Consider the following 17424-nt stretch of genomic DNA (forward strand, 5'->3'; position numbering starts at 1 on the left):
CGTCAGTGTTTTCTGGAAAGTCATAGTATATATTGGCAATTCAAACAACCACCATTAAGTAACAAAACTTATTCAGGACTCTTATTCAAAACTTCATTTAACAACTTGTCAAGTGAGGGGGCTGTGGCTCAGCGATGGAGCCCTTGCCTAGGATGCGAAAGGCCCTGTGTTTCACCCTTAGCACGTAAAACCAAACCAAAACACAACCCGCAAACAAAATCAAAAACAAAAACCACTTGTCAAAAAACAGCTTCAGCCCCTTTGGGGTTCACTGTAGAGAGGGAGAAACCAGAGCTGAAGAGGAAGAAGAAACAGGAGCAGGAGAAGAAGTCACGTACGTTTTTATTAAATATACTCTCTTGGCACAAATCTTTAAAATATATAAACATTATATATAAACAAAGTGTCTTCATGGCATCAAAATATAACTCCAGACCAGGACCAGCGAGCAGCAGGGAGGGGCTGACCTCGGGGGCTCCATTTCCCGGCTGGCTGTGTACTGGGGCAGGGGCAGCCCTGCCCAGGCCCACCAAGACAGGAGCCACCAGGGTGGGGCACGCTGGGGCCAGCAGAGCCTGGGGACGCTCCTGCCCCTGGTATCTCCTGTCCAGCCTGTGGCCCAAAGGAGGGCACTGCCCAATTATCCATTTGGTGTCACATGCTTGGGATGGGACCCCAGGCCCTGCACTCTCCTTGGCCCAGGACCTGGCCCGCTCCCCATCTCCCTGGGAGGGGCGCTGGGCCCCTCCTGCCAAGTCTGGGGCTGGACAAGGTTGGGAAAGTGGGTGAGAAGTTACTTAAGAGGACAGCCCCTCAAGGCCACCACAGGCTACCTGGGCCTCTGAGGATGAGACTGGAGATGTGATGGGGGACGGCTGGTGGACACATGCAGGGAAGGTCAGAGACGGGGTCTTCACACTCACAGGTACAGGAAAAATAACCAAGAGGACAGGAGGGAGGGAAGGGGCGGAAGACACGATTGCAAACACACGAGGGACAAATGCGCCTGCTCAGATCCTGTGCAGGGGTGGCTGCTGAGCCAGCCGTGAGAACCCACTTCACCGTCACCCTCGACGGACCCTGATCACCGCAGACAGGGATTTGGTGTGAATACACTCAGGGCTGGACAGATCAGAAACCAAAACCAAAACCAAACCAAACAAACAAACAAACAAACAAAAAAATCAAAAAACCCCATACGTTATTAGGAAAGGGGTGTTTCTGGGTCCCTGTGATACTTGGAGGGCTTCAGGGTGCTGTTCCATAAGACCAGCTGGCACAGGGCTCCCCGGGGTGCTCCCGACTCCAGCAGCATCGAGGCCACCAGACACCTTCATGCTCTTTATGGGAATCATGGCCCTTAACTGCTGCGATTTCTAACCAAGTTCCTGCTCAAGTAAGGAGCCAGGGATCACCAATGTCACAACTGGGCAGATGGCCGGGGCCTGAGACCCGGCCTCCATTGGGGACCTGGCCTCCATTGGGGTGGCTGGTGTGGTAGGAGCTTCCAGGCCTAGAGGGGGTGGTTGGGGTGCTATTGTCAGCAGATACTGCCAGATTGGGGGTCAGACCCAAACCTGAGGTGGCTTTGTGTCATAGTCTGTGCCAGATCCTGCAGTGTGGGGACCCTCTTGAGATGGTTACACAGTAAGTAGGCAGCAACAGTAAGAAAGACCTGCTGGGGGCCCCACATTGACCTTGGAGTCTAAGAAGGACATGATGCTCTGGGGACAAGGCTGTGGAGACAGAGGAATTGTCACCTGGGAAACAATGAAGGTGGACGGGTGGGGTGTGGTGGGGCAGGCGAGGGGCTGCATTTGTAGCCACGGCTGAGCACCAGGCTTGTCCCATCCGGGACAGGGACCCATCCTGCTCAGTATGGAGGCCAGGCACAGCACACAGAGCTAGAGCGACACGGGACAGGCTCTGAGCTAGTGTGGACAGGTGTCACTAAATAAGCAGCATGTGAGGACACACAGCGCCAGGAGGCGGAGCCAGCCACTCTCCACTTTGGGCATTTGGGCAACACCTTTAGAGGCAGCGCCAGCCCCAGGGAAGAGGGGAGAGGACAGCGTGGGAGCCCCGATCCATGTCCCAACATTGCACTTCGAAGGGCCTGCCCGCTTTGCTCTTGGACCTGTGGGCGCCAAGCCCAGGTCTCCCAGGCCCACTGTCTGTTCCACAAAGCGCCACATCGTGGCTCGTGGGGTAGAACCAGCCACACCCTTCTTCTGTGGGCTCAGAACACCCAAGGGGTCACTGGTCCACCATCTGAAGAGCAGCTGCCCCACAGAGTCCCCTAGCTCTGCAGGCGCCGCAGCAGGATCTGCATGAGGTCGAAGGTGGTGAAGCTGATGCCCACGGCGATGGGGCCCTTGAGCCAGTTCATGCTCAGGCCCTTGTAGAGGCCGCGCACGGCGCCCTCCTCCCGCACAATGGTGCGCAGCGTGCTCAGGATAGAGGCGTGCGGGTGGCCGGTGACGCCTGCAGTCTGCATGCGCCGCCGCACCACGTCCAGCGGGTACGAGGCCGACTGGCCGATGAGGCCGGCACAGGCCCCGAACACCATGCGCTCGAAGGGGTAGGGCTGCGGGCGGCCGCTGTACTCTGCGGGGCAAGGGGTGGGAGGGGACGTGGGACATGAGGGCGCTGCGACCCGCAGGAGGCAGCACGCGCCTGCGCACATCTGAGCACCTCTACACCCCACTTTCTCACTTCCTGGCCCCTCCTTTTACCCTTCTTCTTCTTCTTCTTCTTCTTCTTCTTCTTTTTTTTTTTTAGGTGCTGGGGGTGGAACCCAGGGCCTTGCACATGCTGGGCAAGTGCTCTGCCACTGAGCCACAACCCCAGCCCCTACTCCTTTTGAAATCAAAACTGAGCAAAGATGTACAAATTGAAAAGGTTGGGGCTAGGGATGTGGCTCAAGCGGTAGCGCGCTCGCCTGGCATGCGCAGGGCACTGGTTTCGATCCTCAGCACCACATAAAAATAAAATAAAGATGTTGTGTCCACGGAAAATTAAAAAATAAATATTAAAAAATTCTCTCTCTCCAAAAAAGAAAAAGATAGATAGTTTCTTAAAAGAAAAGCACAAATAATCATATAACGAAGTTCTAATGCCCCAAAGGAATCCCTATTCAGTGTCTAGCAAAGAAAGAAAATGTCACCAGATGAGTCCTTCTTGGCCATCCAGCTCTGTCTGCAATGCAGAATCCCAGGTGGCACAGAATGGAAGGGACTGTGACTATACCTAGCAGTGTCTCCTGGTCTAAACAAGATGGAGGGGAAGAAGGAACAGCAACCAAATGATAGGATTTTTAAAATATCTGTAGTTCTGCCGGGTGTGATGGCAGAAGCCTGTAATCCCAGCCACTGGGGAGACTGAGGCAGGAGGATCACAAGTTTGAGGCCTGCCTTAGCAACTTAGCAAGGCCCTAAGCAACTTAGGGAGACCCTGTCTCAAAAATCTAAAAATAAAATAAAAAGGGTTGGAGATGTGGCTCAGTGGTTAAGCACCTCTGAGTTTAATCCCCAGTACCAACAATAACAACAAAAACTTGTTTTATATTTCCAGACCAGCATTGGCAATGGGCAATTAAAACTGTGGAAAGTAAAACCACAAATTCAACTAACCTTAGATTGAAAACATTTGAAAAAAAAATGTGTCTGTATTGAATATGTACAGACTTCTTCTTTATTCCCTAAATCCTTATTTAGGATTCCCTAAACCATACAGTGTAATAACTAGACATGACATTTATGCTGTATTAGGTATTGTAAGTCACCTAGAAATGATTTAAATACTATAGAAGGATGTGGAGGTTTGATGTAAAAACTAAACCATCTTATATAAAGGAGTTTAGCATCCTAGGATTTTGGTATCCATGGGGGATCCTGCCGTCAACCTCCCAGATACCAAGGGACCACTGTATTTCTAAAGCAATGTCTTTTCCAAAGCTTCAGGGATGCAGGTCATACTTTTTTTTTTTTTCTTTCTTTTTTTTTTTTTTGGTACTAGGGATTGAGCCCAGGGGTGCTTAACCCCTGAGACACATCCCCAAGACCCCCCGCTTAATATACCTTTATTTTATTTATTTATCTTTATGTGGTGCTGAGGATTGAACCCAGAGCCTTGCACATGCCAGGTGAGTGTTATACCGCTGAGCCACAACCCCAGCCCGAGCCCCAGCCCTTTTTATATTTTGAGACAGGGTCTCACTGAGTTGCTTAACGTGGTGCTATGTTGCTGAGGCTGGCATTGAACTTGTTATCTTCCTGCCTCAGCCTCTCGAGCCAGTGGGATTACAGGTGTGCCCAGCTGCAGGCCACACTCTTAATGGGAGGCCAGGGAGGAAGAAGAGCAGAGGTGGGAGACACCCATCTCCACTTTACCTGAAATGTGTTATTTCTCTAACAAAAGCCACCTGGGAGCACGAAAGGCAAAAATGTGAACATGGCTCACCCTGGGCAGCCGGTGTGAGTGCTGTTATTTTAATCTCTATACTTTTCTGTATTTTAGATTTTCTTGTAATTACCGACACAAGAAAGGACACTTCTCCTCCATCTTGGTTTTACTTTGGACCTGAGAAGTGGCCACCAGCACTCTGGGTGACACAATGGCCTTTGCAAAGCTGCTGGTTATTATTACTATGAGGCGTTAAGAGGTTTCCAGTCCCCATTCCTCAATGGTGGATGGATATAGTGTGTCTCCTCCTGATTTTGACTCTGGACCCCCAGACTGCCCCATCCGGAGGGCCTTGGCTTCTCAATCCTCTGGCCCTGGCTAAGGTGCTGTCCCTAGGGATCGCTTCCTGAATGGGCCCTGACTGGCTCCAGCTCTCCTTACCTCTGTGTAGGCTCTTGAGAGTCTCATAGGTGAAGAAACTCAGCCCGGCATAGGGGATGACCCCCAGCACTGTAGGTGTGAATCCGTGGTATAGGGTCTTCAGCCCCTCTTCTCGCGAGATTCGGATGAAGACGTGAAAGATGTTGCTGTACCTGCGAGGACAGCGCAGCGAGGAAGTGACCTCAGGGACGTGGTGGGAGCCGCTGGACTCCACATACTAATTCCTGGCCCTTCCCACAGCTGTCTGAGTCTGGGTCAAGATGATCATGCTTTCCTTCCTTCCTTCTCTCTCTTTGTACTGGAGATCGAACCCAGAGGTGCTTTACCACTGAGCCACATCCCTGGCCCTTTATACTTTTTATTTTGAGAAGGGTATCACTAAGTTGTGGAGGCCTTGAACCTTCCACCTCCTGCCTCAGTCTTCTGAGTTGCTGGGATTATAGGCGTGGACCATGCATGGCCCAGCCTGCCCTTCTTTTGTTCTTAAACATTTGTCATGTATTTGTGCCCAACTCAAAATGAAGACTCTTGGTTTGACCCAAGCAGAAAATTACCCCAGGCTGCCTTTCTGGAACTACAGTCCTGCCCTGTTCTACCAGCTGGGTTCAGGATGGTGATGATGATGATGATGATGATGATGATTACTTTTTAAGTACTGGGGATTGATCCCAAGAGCGACTACTGAGCCATAATTCCAGCCCCACCCCCCTTGACAATTTTTTATTTTGAGACAGGGTCCGGCCACATTAACCAGCTGGTCTCCGTTGTGCAATCCGCCTGCCTCAGCCTTTTGAGTCGCTGGAGTTCCAGGTTTGTACCCCCACGCCTGGTGAGGGAGACCATTGTCAATGCAGCGTCCTGTTTAGCTGAACACAGAGGCCCAGACCCACAGTCCAGGGGCCTGAAGGAGGAATTCCGACCTGGCAGCCCCATTGGACACAGGTACCCCTACCCTGAGGCTGGCGAGGGGTGTACCGGTTGCAGGACTCACATTTCCTTGGGAGTCACGGCCATCCTTGCTCGGACCAGGTCCAGGGGGTAGGTGAGGGAAGCGGCGGTGGTTCCAGCCAGAGCGCCAGCAAGGAGGCGAGGCCAAGGGGGCAGGGCCCTGGGGACAGGGAGGTACCACCCCAGCGAGGGGACTGTCAATGCACAGAGGCCTGGGGATGGAGGGGAGAGGGGACAGGGGTGTGGGGGGAAAGGGGAGGAGGGGAGGAACACAAGGCCCAGGCGGGTTTTGGGGTGGCTGAGTTTATGGGATCTTTGAGGCGCTGTGATTTTGAGACCCTCTCTGCTGCTTCCTCTTTCCCTTATATGAATAAATGAATATGCATCTTTCCTAAGGCTCTGGGGGGACACGATGGCGCCACCTCTGGGTTCTGAGTGGGAGGGAATGGGCAGACTCCCCAGGGCGCCACCCCAGGGCCTGGCAGGGGCGGGGCAGGGCCTCACTCTCCGCGGAAGCCGTAGTAGCGGCCCAGGATGCGCTTGTACTCCTCGTGCGCGCTGAACTGGATGGCAGCGTAGGGCACCACGCGGACCATGGTGGCTGAGTTCCCGCGCCACAGGCTGAGGAAGCCCTCATTGAGGTAGGTGAAGTAGAGGAGCCGGAAGGCCTCCTAGGAAACAAGGGAGAGGTCAACATCCCTCTGCCTCCTCTTGCCCTCCTTATGCACCTGCTTGGCAGGTGGAAAGTCCCTAAAGTGCAGAGGTTGGGACGCGGGTTCCCCATCCCAGTGGGAACTTAACTAACTTCTTCTTTTTTGCCCCCAGGTTTGAGGTTGGAACCTAAGGCCTTTGCATGTTAGACAGAACTCCTACCATGGTGCTAAATCCCCAGCCCTTTTTTGATTTTGAATCAAGGTCTCACTAAATTGTGGAGGCTGGGCCGGAACTTGCCATCCTCCTGCCTCAGCCTCCGCCTTAGCTGGGATTACAGGTGTGCGCCATGGCACCCGGCACACAGTATATTTTTGCTGGTGTTGGTCTGGTAGTCTGTCTGGCTGTTAAAATACGCCTTTATCTAGATGGTAAATGTGCTTTTGCCAATAAATCACACACAAAGAGAGGAAGGGTTGGAATTATCAATCCCTGACCCCAACACCCCAAGAACAGGCCTCTCATTAAGTCCCAGGGTGAGAGGATAGGTGGCCCTGTCTCATCCCCTGAGGTTTCAGGGAGAGGCCTGACCTGGGCAGATCAGAAACTGGCCTGGGGAAGAATAGGGAAGGGAATCAAAGCGGAGAAAAGCACCTTGAGAAGCAGCTGTCCCAGACCACCTCCCTCCACCACTTCCTGCCAACTCAAGGGGGCTCTGGTGCCCGCCCGAGAGCCATTGGTGACCTAGCAACTCACCTTGGCAGAAAATCTTTTTGAAGACACTGGGGAGAAAAAAGCACAAAAGAGACTATGAGATGCAAAGGGCGGAACTGTGACCAGTCTCTGTGACCTTCCCCTCAATACCAGGGTCTGGCTGGAGCATGGAGAGGGATATCAGCCCCTGAGAATGCACTTCCCCTGGGGAATCCCCTAGCAGGGTCCCCCCTCTTTCTCCTTCAAGGCTTGTCCCCAGGCAGGGAAGTAGAGCCAGCACCCAATGCCCCTGCACAGTGAGGGTCTCAGGAAGGGGCTGTGAGGATGACCCCAGGAACCACTCAGCACGGCCACCCTGGACCCCTGTGGGGAAGGCTTCAGCTGTCATAAGGGTCTCAGCCCAGCAGCCCTGGCTCTCAGAACAAGGCCGGGGGTCCTGGGTGGCATTTGCCATCTTCTCTGTGCCCCCCCCCACAGCCCCAGTAAGAGTGCCCCTGACCCACCTCTCTCCTGGCCCCATGGTTGCCTGGCTGGCTTCCAACTCAATGGTGCCCTTGGCCACTGGGTTTGTGGGGATCCTGGAGCTATGGCAAGCCATGAGGACTTCTGGGAAAGATCCAGAAATACAGGCCTCAAGGGTCACCAGGAGCCTCTGTGGCCTGGCAGCTTCTCTTCCCTCACCTCCTACTCCCCGTACCTCCCCACTGTGCAAGGTGTGTGTAGCCTGCTGGTCTCAATGTCATCCCAGCTCCCTGCAGGGCAATAGGATGTCCCTGTGCCCAGGAAGCAGCAGGGCAGCAGACAGGGCCTGCCCCTCCCTCTTGTCACACTCTCTGTCCTTATGCCAGCCAGCCCAGGAGGCTGGCGTCAATGCCCTCATTTTCAGACGAGGAGACTGAGGCACAGTGAGGCTAGGGGAGCAGTTCAAGGCGGTGGGGAAGGCCTGGCTCAAGTCTGCAGCCACCTCTCACTGTCCTGCCTGCTGCCTGGCCCTGGGCAGGAACTACTAACCATTCATGGGAGTGACAGGCCTTATCTCCAGAGGACCCTGTGACTGTTTAGCTCCAATGAGGGACGGGGATGGTTTCCATTCTGGGTTGAACTGTGTCACCCCAAAAGTTATTTCCACTTCCAATGGCCAGTCCCTGTCAAGATGACCTTGTTGGGAAACACGGTCTTTATAAATGTGACGGAGGTAAGGGAGGTTGTACTGATAAGGGTGGCCCTGAATCCAATGACTGATGTCCTCATAGAAGAGAAAGCAGATATAGTGACACAGAGAGGTCTTGTGAAGACAAGGCAGAGACTGGAGGGCCATGGCCACAAGCCAAGGGACCCCAGAGGCTGGAAGAGGCGAGAGGGCTCTTCCTCGGAGCTTCTAGAGGGAGCCTGTCAATACCTTGATTTCAGACTTCTGGCCTCCAGGACAGTGAGAGAATCAGTGTCTATTATTTGAAGCCACCGGAAGTGGTCCTTTGTGATGCGGCCCCAAGAAACAAACATGATTTCTAAGTAGATTTTAAAGAAGCATTTTTTTTTTTTTCCAAAACCATTTGAAGTAGTCTGAGGGGCAGTGAAGGAAGAAGGGCAGACGGTCGCCTGGCAGCTCCATCTCACACGGACAGGTGGACGAGCATTACCTTGGAAGATGATTTTGGTTCGGTCCAGGGGAGCTACTGCCGTCTTGGCGAGAGCACCAGCCAGGGCGCCGGACAGCAGGGAGCTGAGCACTTGCCTGTGGTCTCTCTGTGACAGAACACACGATCAAGGTCAGCAATCAAGGTCAGCAGAGGGCAAGCAGGTGTAGGGTCAGCTTGGCAGAGGACCTTGCCCCAGGGAAGCTCCTTCCTTCCACCCTGTCCTGGTCTTCGGACGCGTAGCAGCCTGAGTGTGGAGGCCCTACTCCGCCCTGGGATGGCGAGGCTGGGCCAAGGTGGTGGGTCCAGGCTACGTAGGACATAGTGAAAGCCTCCAGGGGTGATAATGATTGTCCATGTTGGAGGCGAGCTGCTCTCTGGGCCACCTATCGAGGATCCTCATTTTCAGGCCCACAGCAGGTCTCTGTGTGTGTGGTACTGGGAATTGAAGCCAGAGCTCACAGATGCTAAGCAAGCAATTGCTCTATCACCAAGTGACATCCCCAGCTCATTTCATTTTATTTTGAGGCAGGGTCTTGCTGAGTTGCTGTGGCTGGCCCTGAACAATCCTCCTGCCTCAGCCTCCTGAGTAGTTGGGATGATGGGTGTGCACACCATGCCCAGCTCAACACCAACTCTATATAAGGAATGTGGCACCTATAAACTGAAACTCTTAAGGTGACTGCTAGCTATGTTTGGGGATGCAGCGAGGTCACTTCTCATACTCAGTGGAAGCTGCCCGCCTTTGGCCAAAATTTCTAGCTTATTCCTGGGAGAGCTCTGTACAGGCGCTAAAAGCTTGATGTTTAACATCCCTCATGTGGAGAGACCCTGAAAATGATAAAGGAGGCAATGGAGCTGACATCTAGATGTAGACAACCCACACTTGGGGTCCAGATTGACCATAAATATGAGATGATGCTCAGTTTCTTTTTTTTAGTTTCCTTTTTTTGGGGAGGGGAAGGGTACTGGGGATTGAACTCAGGGGCACTTGGCCACTGAGCCACATCCCCAGCCCTATTTTGTATTTTATTTAGAGACAGGGTCTCACTGAGTTGTTTAGCACCTCGCTTTTGCTGAGGCTGGCTTTGAACTTGGGATCCTCTTGCCTCAGCCTCCTGAGCTGCTGGGATTACATCCTTTGTTTTTGGATTTGGAGTCTCAGTATGTTGCCACACAGCAGGATCCGTCCTGCAGACCCCTCACCAGCGTGAGAGATAGCGGTGTCTACTGTTCTTCACGTTCTGTTGGGCAGTCCACTAACCGCTGAGGGACAGACCTGCCCTGTGCCTCAGCCCCATGTTGGTGACTTCACAGGTGATGAATGAATCTTCCTGTCTGCCTGGCACTCCAAGGTGAATCTGGAATTCGGGGAAAGGTTACGACTGCAGGTGACGCCAGCTCAGCCTTTGACCCCGTGGACTTTGAGAGCTGCTGGTGCAGGTGCCTGGCCAGGCCCTGGGAATGAAGACCACGGGGGTGGGTCAGCCTGTATTTCAGGTTCAGCCAGGAGAAAGCCTGATCAATGGATGCCCCGACCGCCGTGCCAAACAAGCACAGGGCTGATCCAGTTTCTTTGAGAGGTGACATCTTCAATCAAAGTGCAGGCATCAAAGATGAACTTCAGAACTTGGAGCAAATCCCTCCCACGCCTGTCTTCCCTCATTCTTTTTTTTTTTTTTTGGTACTGGGATTGAACCCAGGGGTGCTTAACCACTGAGTCACACCCCACCCCATTCTTCTTCTTTTTTTTTTTTTTTAAATATTTTATTTTTTAGCTTTCGGCGGACACAACATCTTTGATTGTATGTGGTGCTGAGGATCGAACCCGGGCCGCACTCATGCCAGGCGAGCGCGCTACCGCTTGAGCCACATCCCCAGCCCCACCCCATTCTTCTTAATGGTACGGGATTGAACCCGGGGTGCTTTTTCGCTGAACCAAATCTGCAGCCCTTTTCTCTCCTTTCTTTCCTTCTTTCTTTCTTTCTTTTTCCTTTTCTTTTCTTTTTTTTTTTTTTTTTTCAGAGTCTTGCTGAGTTGCTGTGGCAGGCCTTGAACTTGTGATTCTCCTGCCTCAGCCTCCTGAGCTGGTGGGATTACAGGTCTGCGATTGCCCCCTCCCATTCTTTAATGTCCATGAAGCTGAGGGTGAACAAGGGTCCCAAGGCTGCCCCGACTCCTAGGTCTCTCAGTCCACTGGGGAGAGGCCCTGGCTTCCTGCCAGAGGTGTCCGTGTCACCAATTGGGGCTTTCAGGGAAATAGAAAGCAGTCAGTGTCCTCCATCCCATGACCTTGTGGTGTCCTAGAGCAGCAGGAGCAGAGAAAGGTACCAGATGCTGCGTGGCCCTTGCTGTCTGTGAGCAGAGATGAAATCGGGCACATCTACAGGGTGGTTTGTAACGGGGCGCGGGGCGCAGGGGCAGGAGCCCCTGCAGAGGGAGGAGGAGGGGGCCTAGCGAGAGCAATGGGGGTGGGGCCCATCCTCTGCAGACCAGAGGGGACTGGGGAGAACACCCCTCAAGGAGTCCGGGTCACTTGCCTTTGAAGAGACAGGCGAGGACAGGGCGGCTTCGGCATCCTCACGCAGGCGCACCGAGCCTTCCTTCACACCATTACCCATCCCAGGCCTGCTTGGGACGGTGGGGACTCAGTCCTAGGGGAGAAGGAGTGAGTGGGATAAGGTGAGAAGTGGTGGGTGGGTGACCTCCCCTACCAAGGGCCAGCTGGAGCCTGCGACTCAGCCACCAGTCACTGAGGCCAGAAACATGCCGCGGTCAGTCCCAATGGCCTTTTCCTAACCTGGTATCTGCTTCCCTGCTGGAGAGAAGATGCCCTCACCTGAATTCCGGTGTTGCCATCCCCTGGGCTGATCTTGCTTAATCATTGACAAGGTCTTTTCCTGTCAATTCTCACACGTGATCACCACAGAGTCTGATTTTTGAACCTGGTACCAGCAGAGCAGGCAGACTCAGAGAGGTTAGGCAGCTGGCTGAGGTCACACAGCTGGAGGTAGAGACTATTGGCTATGGATCTTTGCCATCATGTTGAGGGTATGGAGGCCAGGGGATCCACATGCCCAGAGCCACTCAGCATCAGTGCCAACACCAGACCAAGCAGCTGGCTCAGGTCCACTTGGATCTGAGAGTCTTCATCCAATGAAACGTATTTAGAAAATTATTCTTTTTTGCTATGGCACCTGGTTGCATATTCTTTGTTGCCAAGTTTACAATAAAAGGCCCTAATACTTCAAGAGTTCTCCCTGGAAATTGACACTGACCTCCCCATGGAAGCCATTTCAAATAATCGCCTGTGGTTAGGATCCCAGTATCCTGTTCAGGGGATTCCAGGACAGACCCGGCCCACCCCACTCCCGTGGACATCAGTGGCCTCTGGCTATCACCCAGTTCCACCTCCAACTCTGTGAACCCCAGTGGTCTTCAGATCTGAGTGCATAGCATGGGTGGCACCTGGACTCGAGGTTCTGGGTCAGGAGACCTGGGCTGGTGATGTGGTCACGTCTGCCCACATGGCGGCATCTGTGGAGCTGCCCTCCCGAGTGGGTTCAGCCAATTGCTGTTCCCTGGAAGTGAACGTGTGTCCATGACCTGGGTCCCAGCCAAGTGCACCTCCCTCCTGTCCCTTCCACAGACTCCTGCTCCAAGCTCTCAGAAGTGTCCAGCTGTGTGATAAATACAGTTCCCAGGCAGGTGCCTGGGCAGGCCCTGCAGCCCAGACCCTCCGCCAGCTGGGCCTGCTCCTCTGTGAGCCAGAGAAGCCACCAGTCAAGGTCAAGGGCCTGCCATGGGAATTCAGGCAGACAGCAGAGACAGAACCTCAGTGTGGTGACACAGACCAAGTCACCATGCGAACCAGTACAGAACTACTTGACAGTGCTGAGGCTGGCAGTTGGCACTTCAGGTGACAGAGAGCTGAGGCTAATGGGGGGCTCTGGAATGTTCCTCAAAGGCCATGTGTTGAAGGCCTCTTCCCAGCCGCTGGCACTAATGGGAAGATGGGGCCAGATGGGAAGGAGTGAGGTCATTAGGGCCACCCCCTTGAAGGGCATATAGGGACCATGGTCCCTCCTCTTGCTGTTTGTGGCTGCTGTGAGGCGGGCTGCTTTCCCTGTGGTTAAGTGCCCCTGGGTTCAATCCCTGGTACCAAAAACAACAACAACAACAACAAAAAAAAACTTCAGTGTTCTCTAAAGGCCCGTATGTTAAAGGCTTGGTCTCCATCATGGAGCTATTGGGAGATGGTAGAACCTTTAAAGATGGGGCCTAGTGGTAGGCCTGAAGGATACTGGGGGGCATGCCCTTTAAAGCTGTTCTGGGAGGAAGCTCCTTCCTCTTCTTTGCACCGGGGCCATGAGGGCATCTCCTTTGCTCCGCCATGCACTCCCGCCAGAGGCCTGAGAGCAATTTATCGGCCCCATGGTACTGAGCCTTATCTCAGCTCTTATAAGTTGACTAGTATCTGTTATCAGTATTATTTGATATCAGGTAATTAGAAAGTTGACTAACACAATTTCCAATGCAGATGAAATCACTATCGCATCAAGATAGCTGCGCAACTGCTCACCACAGCACCACCAGTCATCACAGAAATGACCTGGTGTGGATCGTGGGTGAATGGATAGAGAAATCACGGTATGTAACACAAATGAACCTAGAGGACATATACTAAATGCAATAAGGCAGGCACCGAAAGATAAAAAAAAATCAAATACATAGAAAGAGAACGAACTGGTTACCACTGTGGACAGGGGGAAAGTGGAAGACACAGAACAAAAGGTACAAATCGCTGTATGTAGAATGAATAAGCCTAGTTTCTAGTGTACAGCATTAGGACTACAGTTAATATAACTAAATATCCTAATGTATATTGCTGATTTGCTGAGAGAATACATTTTAGATACTCTTAAGGGACACATGCAAAAAGTAACTGTACAGGACGAAGAATATGTTAATTTTCTTGACTGGCAGTAATCACTTCACTATATAAAAAACATCATGTTAAGCAGGACTCAGTGGCACACTCCCATAATTCCAGTCACTGGGGAGGCTAAAGCAGAAGGTTCCCAAGTTCAAGGACAGCCTGGGTAACTTAGCCCAGTCTCCAAATTAAAACAAAGGAAACAAACAAACAAACAAATAAAAAAGTGGGTGGGAAGAGCACATCACTCAGTGTTAAGAGTGCTTGCCTAAAATGTGGAAGGCCCTGGGCTCGTCCCCAATACTGAAAACAAAAACACTTTGGGCTGGGCGCGGTGGCACATGCCTGTAATCCCAGCGGCTCCAGATGCTGAGGCAGGAGGATCGAAAGTTCAAAGCTGCCTTAGTAATTTAGCGGGGCTTGAAGCATCTCAGTGAGACCTGTCTCTAAATAAAATACAAAAAAGGGTTGGGGTGTGGCTCAGTTGTTAAGCGCCTCTGAGTTCAATTCCTAGTACCAAAAAAAAATTGGGAACTGGGGGTGTAGCCCAGTGGCAGAACATGTGCTTAGTTTATGCAAGCCCTGGATTCAACCACTGGGACCAAAAATTTAAAAAAAATACGTTGAATTCCTAAATACATCCAATAAAAATATATTTTATTTTAGCCAGATGGGATAGAACATGCCAGTAATTCCAGTGACTCAGGAGGCTGAGGGAGGAAGGAGGATTGCAAATCTAAGGCCAGCCTGGGTAACTTATTGAGGCCCTGTCTCAAAATAAAAATATAAAAAGGACTGGGGATGTAGCACAGTGGTTAAGCGCCCTAGGTCCCATCCCTAGTAGCAGGGAAAAAAAAAAATTTATCTGAAACAGAGAAACTAGCAGACCCCACCTTGACCAAATGATCAAGGTCAACAGCACCAGGGGTAGACAGACAGATGGCATGGACTCAACACCATGAGGACACAGCTTCACTTCTCTGGGATTCCTGCCCAAGTAGCATCTTACTGTAACCATGAAGAAACAGTCAGCAAGCCCAAGGTGGCATGTGCTTCTGAGCAACTGAACCGCTCCTCCCGCACAGTCACAGCTGTGGTCAAGGAAGAACTGAGCAGTGGTCCCAGATTGGGGGAGACTGTGGAGACAGGCAGCATGCTGGACCAGGGCCAACACAGGGGAACGGGGCAGATCCAGGCTGTCCTTAGTATCACATCAGTGCTGGTTCTCTGGCTCCAATCATGAAATCGTGGTGATGTCAGATGTTACCCCTGCGAGCAGCTGGGTCAAAGGCACACAGAGACTCTCAATTCTTTTTGCAGCTTTTCTTACTGTCTTTGTTTGTTTGTTTGCATGCTGGGGCCTTTACCCCTGGATACATCCCAAGTTCCATTTTTAAAAATTTGAGACAGGATCTCATTAAATTTCCCAGAGTAGCTTGGAACCAGCCATCCTCCTGCCCCAGCCTTCCAAGTCCCTAGGATTACTGGTGTGCATTACCATGCCCTGCTCTTATTCGTTTATTTATTTTGCAGGGGTATGGTGTACTGGGGATTGAACTCAGGGACACTCAACCACTGAGCCACATCCCCAGCCCTATTTTGTATTTTATTTAGAGACAGGGTCTCACTGAGTTGTATAGGGCCTCGCTAAGTTGCTGAGGCTAGCTTTGAACTCGCAATCCATCTGCCTCAGCCTCCTGAGCTGCTGGGATTACAAGTGTGCCTGGTTTCTTTTTCTTCTTCTTCTTCTTCTTCTTCTTCTTCTTCTTCTTCTTCTTCTTCTTCTTCTTTTTTTTTTTTTAAGAGATGGGGTCTCAGCCAGGCATTGTGGCCCATGCCTATAATCCCAGAGAGTCAGAGGCTGAGACAGGAGGATCACAAGTTTGAGACCAGTCTGGGAAACCTAGTGAGAATTTGTTTTAAAAATACAAAGGTCCACTACTGTCATGTATAACTAATTAGAGCAAATTAAAAAAATAAAAAGTTGCAGGGGTATGGCCTAATGGTAAAGTGTCCGGGGTTCAACTTACAATGCCCAGGTTGGTCTTGAACTCCTGGCCCAACTCCACCTCCTCCATCTCCTGAATACCTGGGAATGCAGAAGCACACCACCCTGGCCACTTAGAGCTTTCCTTTGACGCTAGAATTATTTCCAAATAAAAAGTTACGAAAAAAAAAAAAAAAAAAACAACACTTGGAGAAAACTGGCAGTTTCAGGCCATGCCAAGAGTTTTGGGGATACACATTTCAGATATCTCTGGCCACCCAAGGACTGGCCTGCTGACCTGACTCCTGTTGGTCCAGGTGGTTTCTCCAGAGTGTAGTCTGAGGGCCACTGGGTGATGACTCTGAGTCTGCATGTCTATGGCCAGGCCGAGCACAGAGGGTTAGGGGTGGATGCCAGTCACTGTGGGCAGCTTAACAGGGGCTGAGCGCTGCTTGGTTTCTGAGACCATTACCTTCCTTGGTAGGGTGCCCACTCCCCATGGCCAGCTCCTCTCTTTGACTGGATTTCCAGAGCCACATAGCTGCCAGGCCTGGGGCAAAAGCCCTCATCTAGGGCTTCTCTCAGCCTCTGCGTGTGGGGTGAGAACAGGGTAAAGACATGCTTCTTTTTTAAACATGTTTTTTTTAGTTGTAGATGGACATAATACCTTTATTTTGTTTATTTATTTTTATGTGGTGCTGAGGATCGAACCTAGTGCCTCACATGCGCTACGTGAGCGCTCTACCACTGAGCCACAACTCAGCCCCAAAGACACAGAAGTGACACAGGGCACAATAGCATCTATTGTTTTGTTTTTTTTTTTAAAGAGAGAGAGAGGAGAGAGAGAGAGAGAGAGAGAGAGACAGAGAGAGACAGAGAGAGAGAGAGAGAATTTTTTAATATTTATTTTTTAGTTATCGGCGGACACAACATCATTGTTTGTACGTGGTGCTGAGGATCGAACCCGGGCCGCACGCATGCCAGGCGAGCGCGCTACCACTTGAGCCACATCCCCAGCCCGCATCTATTGTTTTTTTAAGTCCCTGTGTCCCTGCACTCTCATCTCTCCCGGGCCTTAACTAAGGAGGGTCCTGGAACCCTGCAGATACCCAGGGACAATGGTGTTATTTTTATCCCATCATGATTGTCAACAGAGCTCCAATCTCTGGGCTTTGCCAGTTATTCCCCTAATCTCCTTTGCTGCCCCAGGACCTGGTCCAGGACCCCACATTGCATTTAGGAGTCATATTGCCAGTACAGTAGTGACACAGAGAGGGAGTCAGAGGGACTGCAAATTTGAGACTAGCCTAGGCAACTTAGCGAGACCCAATATGCAAAAAAAAAAAAAAAAAAGGGAAAAGAAAAAATAACTAAGAAAGAAAAAAGAGGTGTCGCTCAGTGGCAGTACACCCTTGGGTTCAATCCCCAGCACACAGCCTGTCTTCTTCAGTCTGTTACGTCTTGCTGGCCTTCCCTCATTACTGTTTTACAGGTGGGGAAAATGAGGCAGCTGAGGGGCTTGCCGGAGGTCAGAGTATCCAGTTCGTGCTGGCCAAGCTGGACTGAGGACAATGGTGATCATGACCACAGCTGAAGATCGGGGTGCCCTGGTTGCTTGTTTCTCTCTCATGGTGAAGTCCTGTCTCCCTGCTTTGCAGATGAGACACAGAGAAGTCTGGCCAAGTCCAATGGCAGAGGGAACTCAG

The 17424-nt window shown here is 51.6% G+C and overlaps 1 protein-coding gene across 2 annotated transcripts in view; it reads right to left on the bottom strand.

The window, feature by feature from the left end:
* Window positions 1-323: 323 nt before the first annotated feature.
* The window catches only part of Slc25a42 (solute carrier family 25 member 42), a 29613-nt gene continuing 12512 nt past the window's right edge, over window positions 324-17424 (bottom strand). For both annotated transcript variants that reach the window (XM_076845407.2, XM_076845418.2), the window contains 7 exons: window positions 11336-11449; window positions 8799-8904; window positions 7201-7226; window positions 6298-6464; window positions 5837-5953; window positions 4846-4997; window positions 324-2607 (listed from right to left, as the gene is read on the bottom strand). In XM_076845407.2, coding sequence (XP_076701522.1) covers window positions 2300-2607; window positions 4846-4997; window positions 5837-5953; window positions 6298-6464; window positions 7201-7226; window positions 8799-8904; window positions 11336-11416 — 957 coding nt within the window. In that variant the 5' untranslated portion in view covers window positions 11417-11449 and the 3' untranslated portion in view covers window positions 324-2299. The remainder of the gene's footprint in view (window positions 2608-4845; window positions 4998-5836; window positions 5954-6297; window positions 6465-7200; window positions 7227-8798; window positions 8905-11335; window positions 11450-17424) is intronic.

Source organism: Callospermophilus lateralis, chromosome 1 (genome assembly GCF_048772815.1).
Source record: "Callospermophilus lateralis isolate mCalLat2 chromosome 1, mCalLat2.hap1, whole genome shotgun sequence".
In the NCBI taxonomy this organism is placed as follows: domain Eukaryota; kingdom Metazoa; phylum Chordata; class Mammalia; order Rodentia; family Sciuridae; genus Callospermophilus; species Callospermophilus lateralis.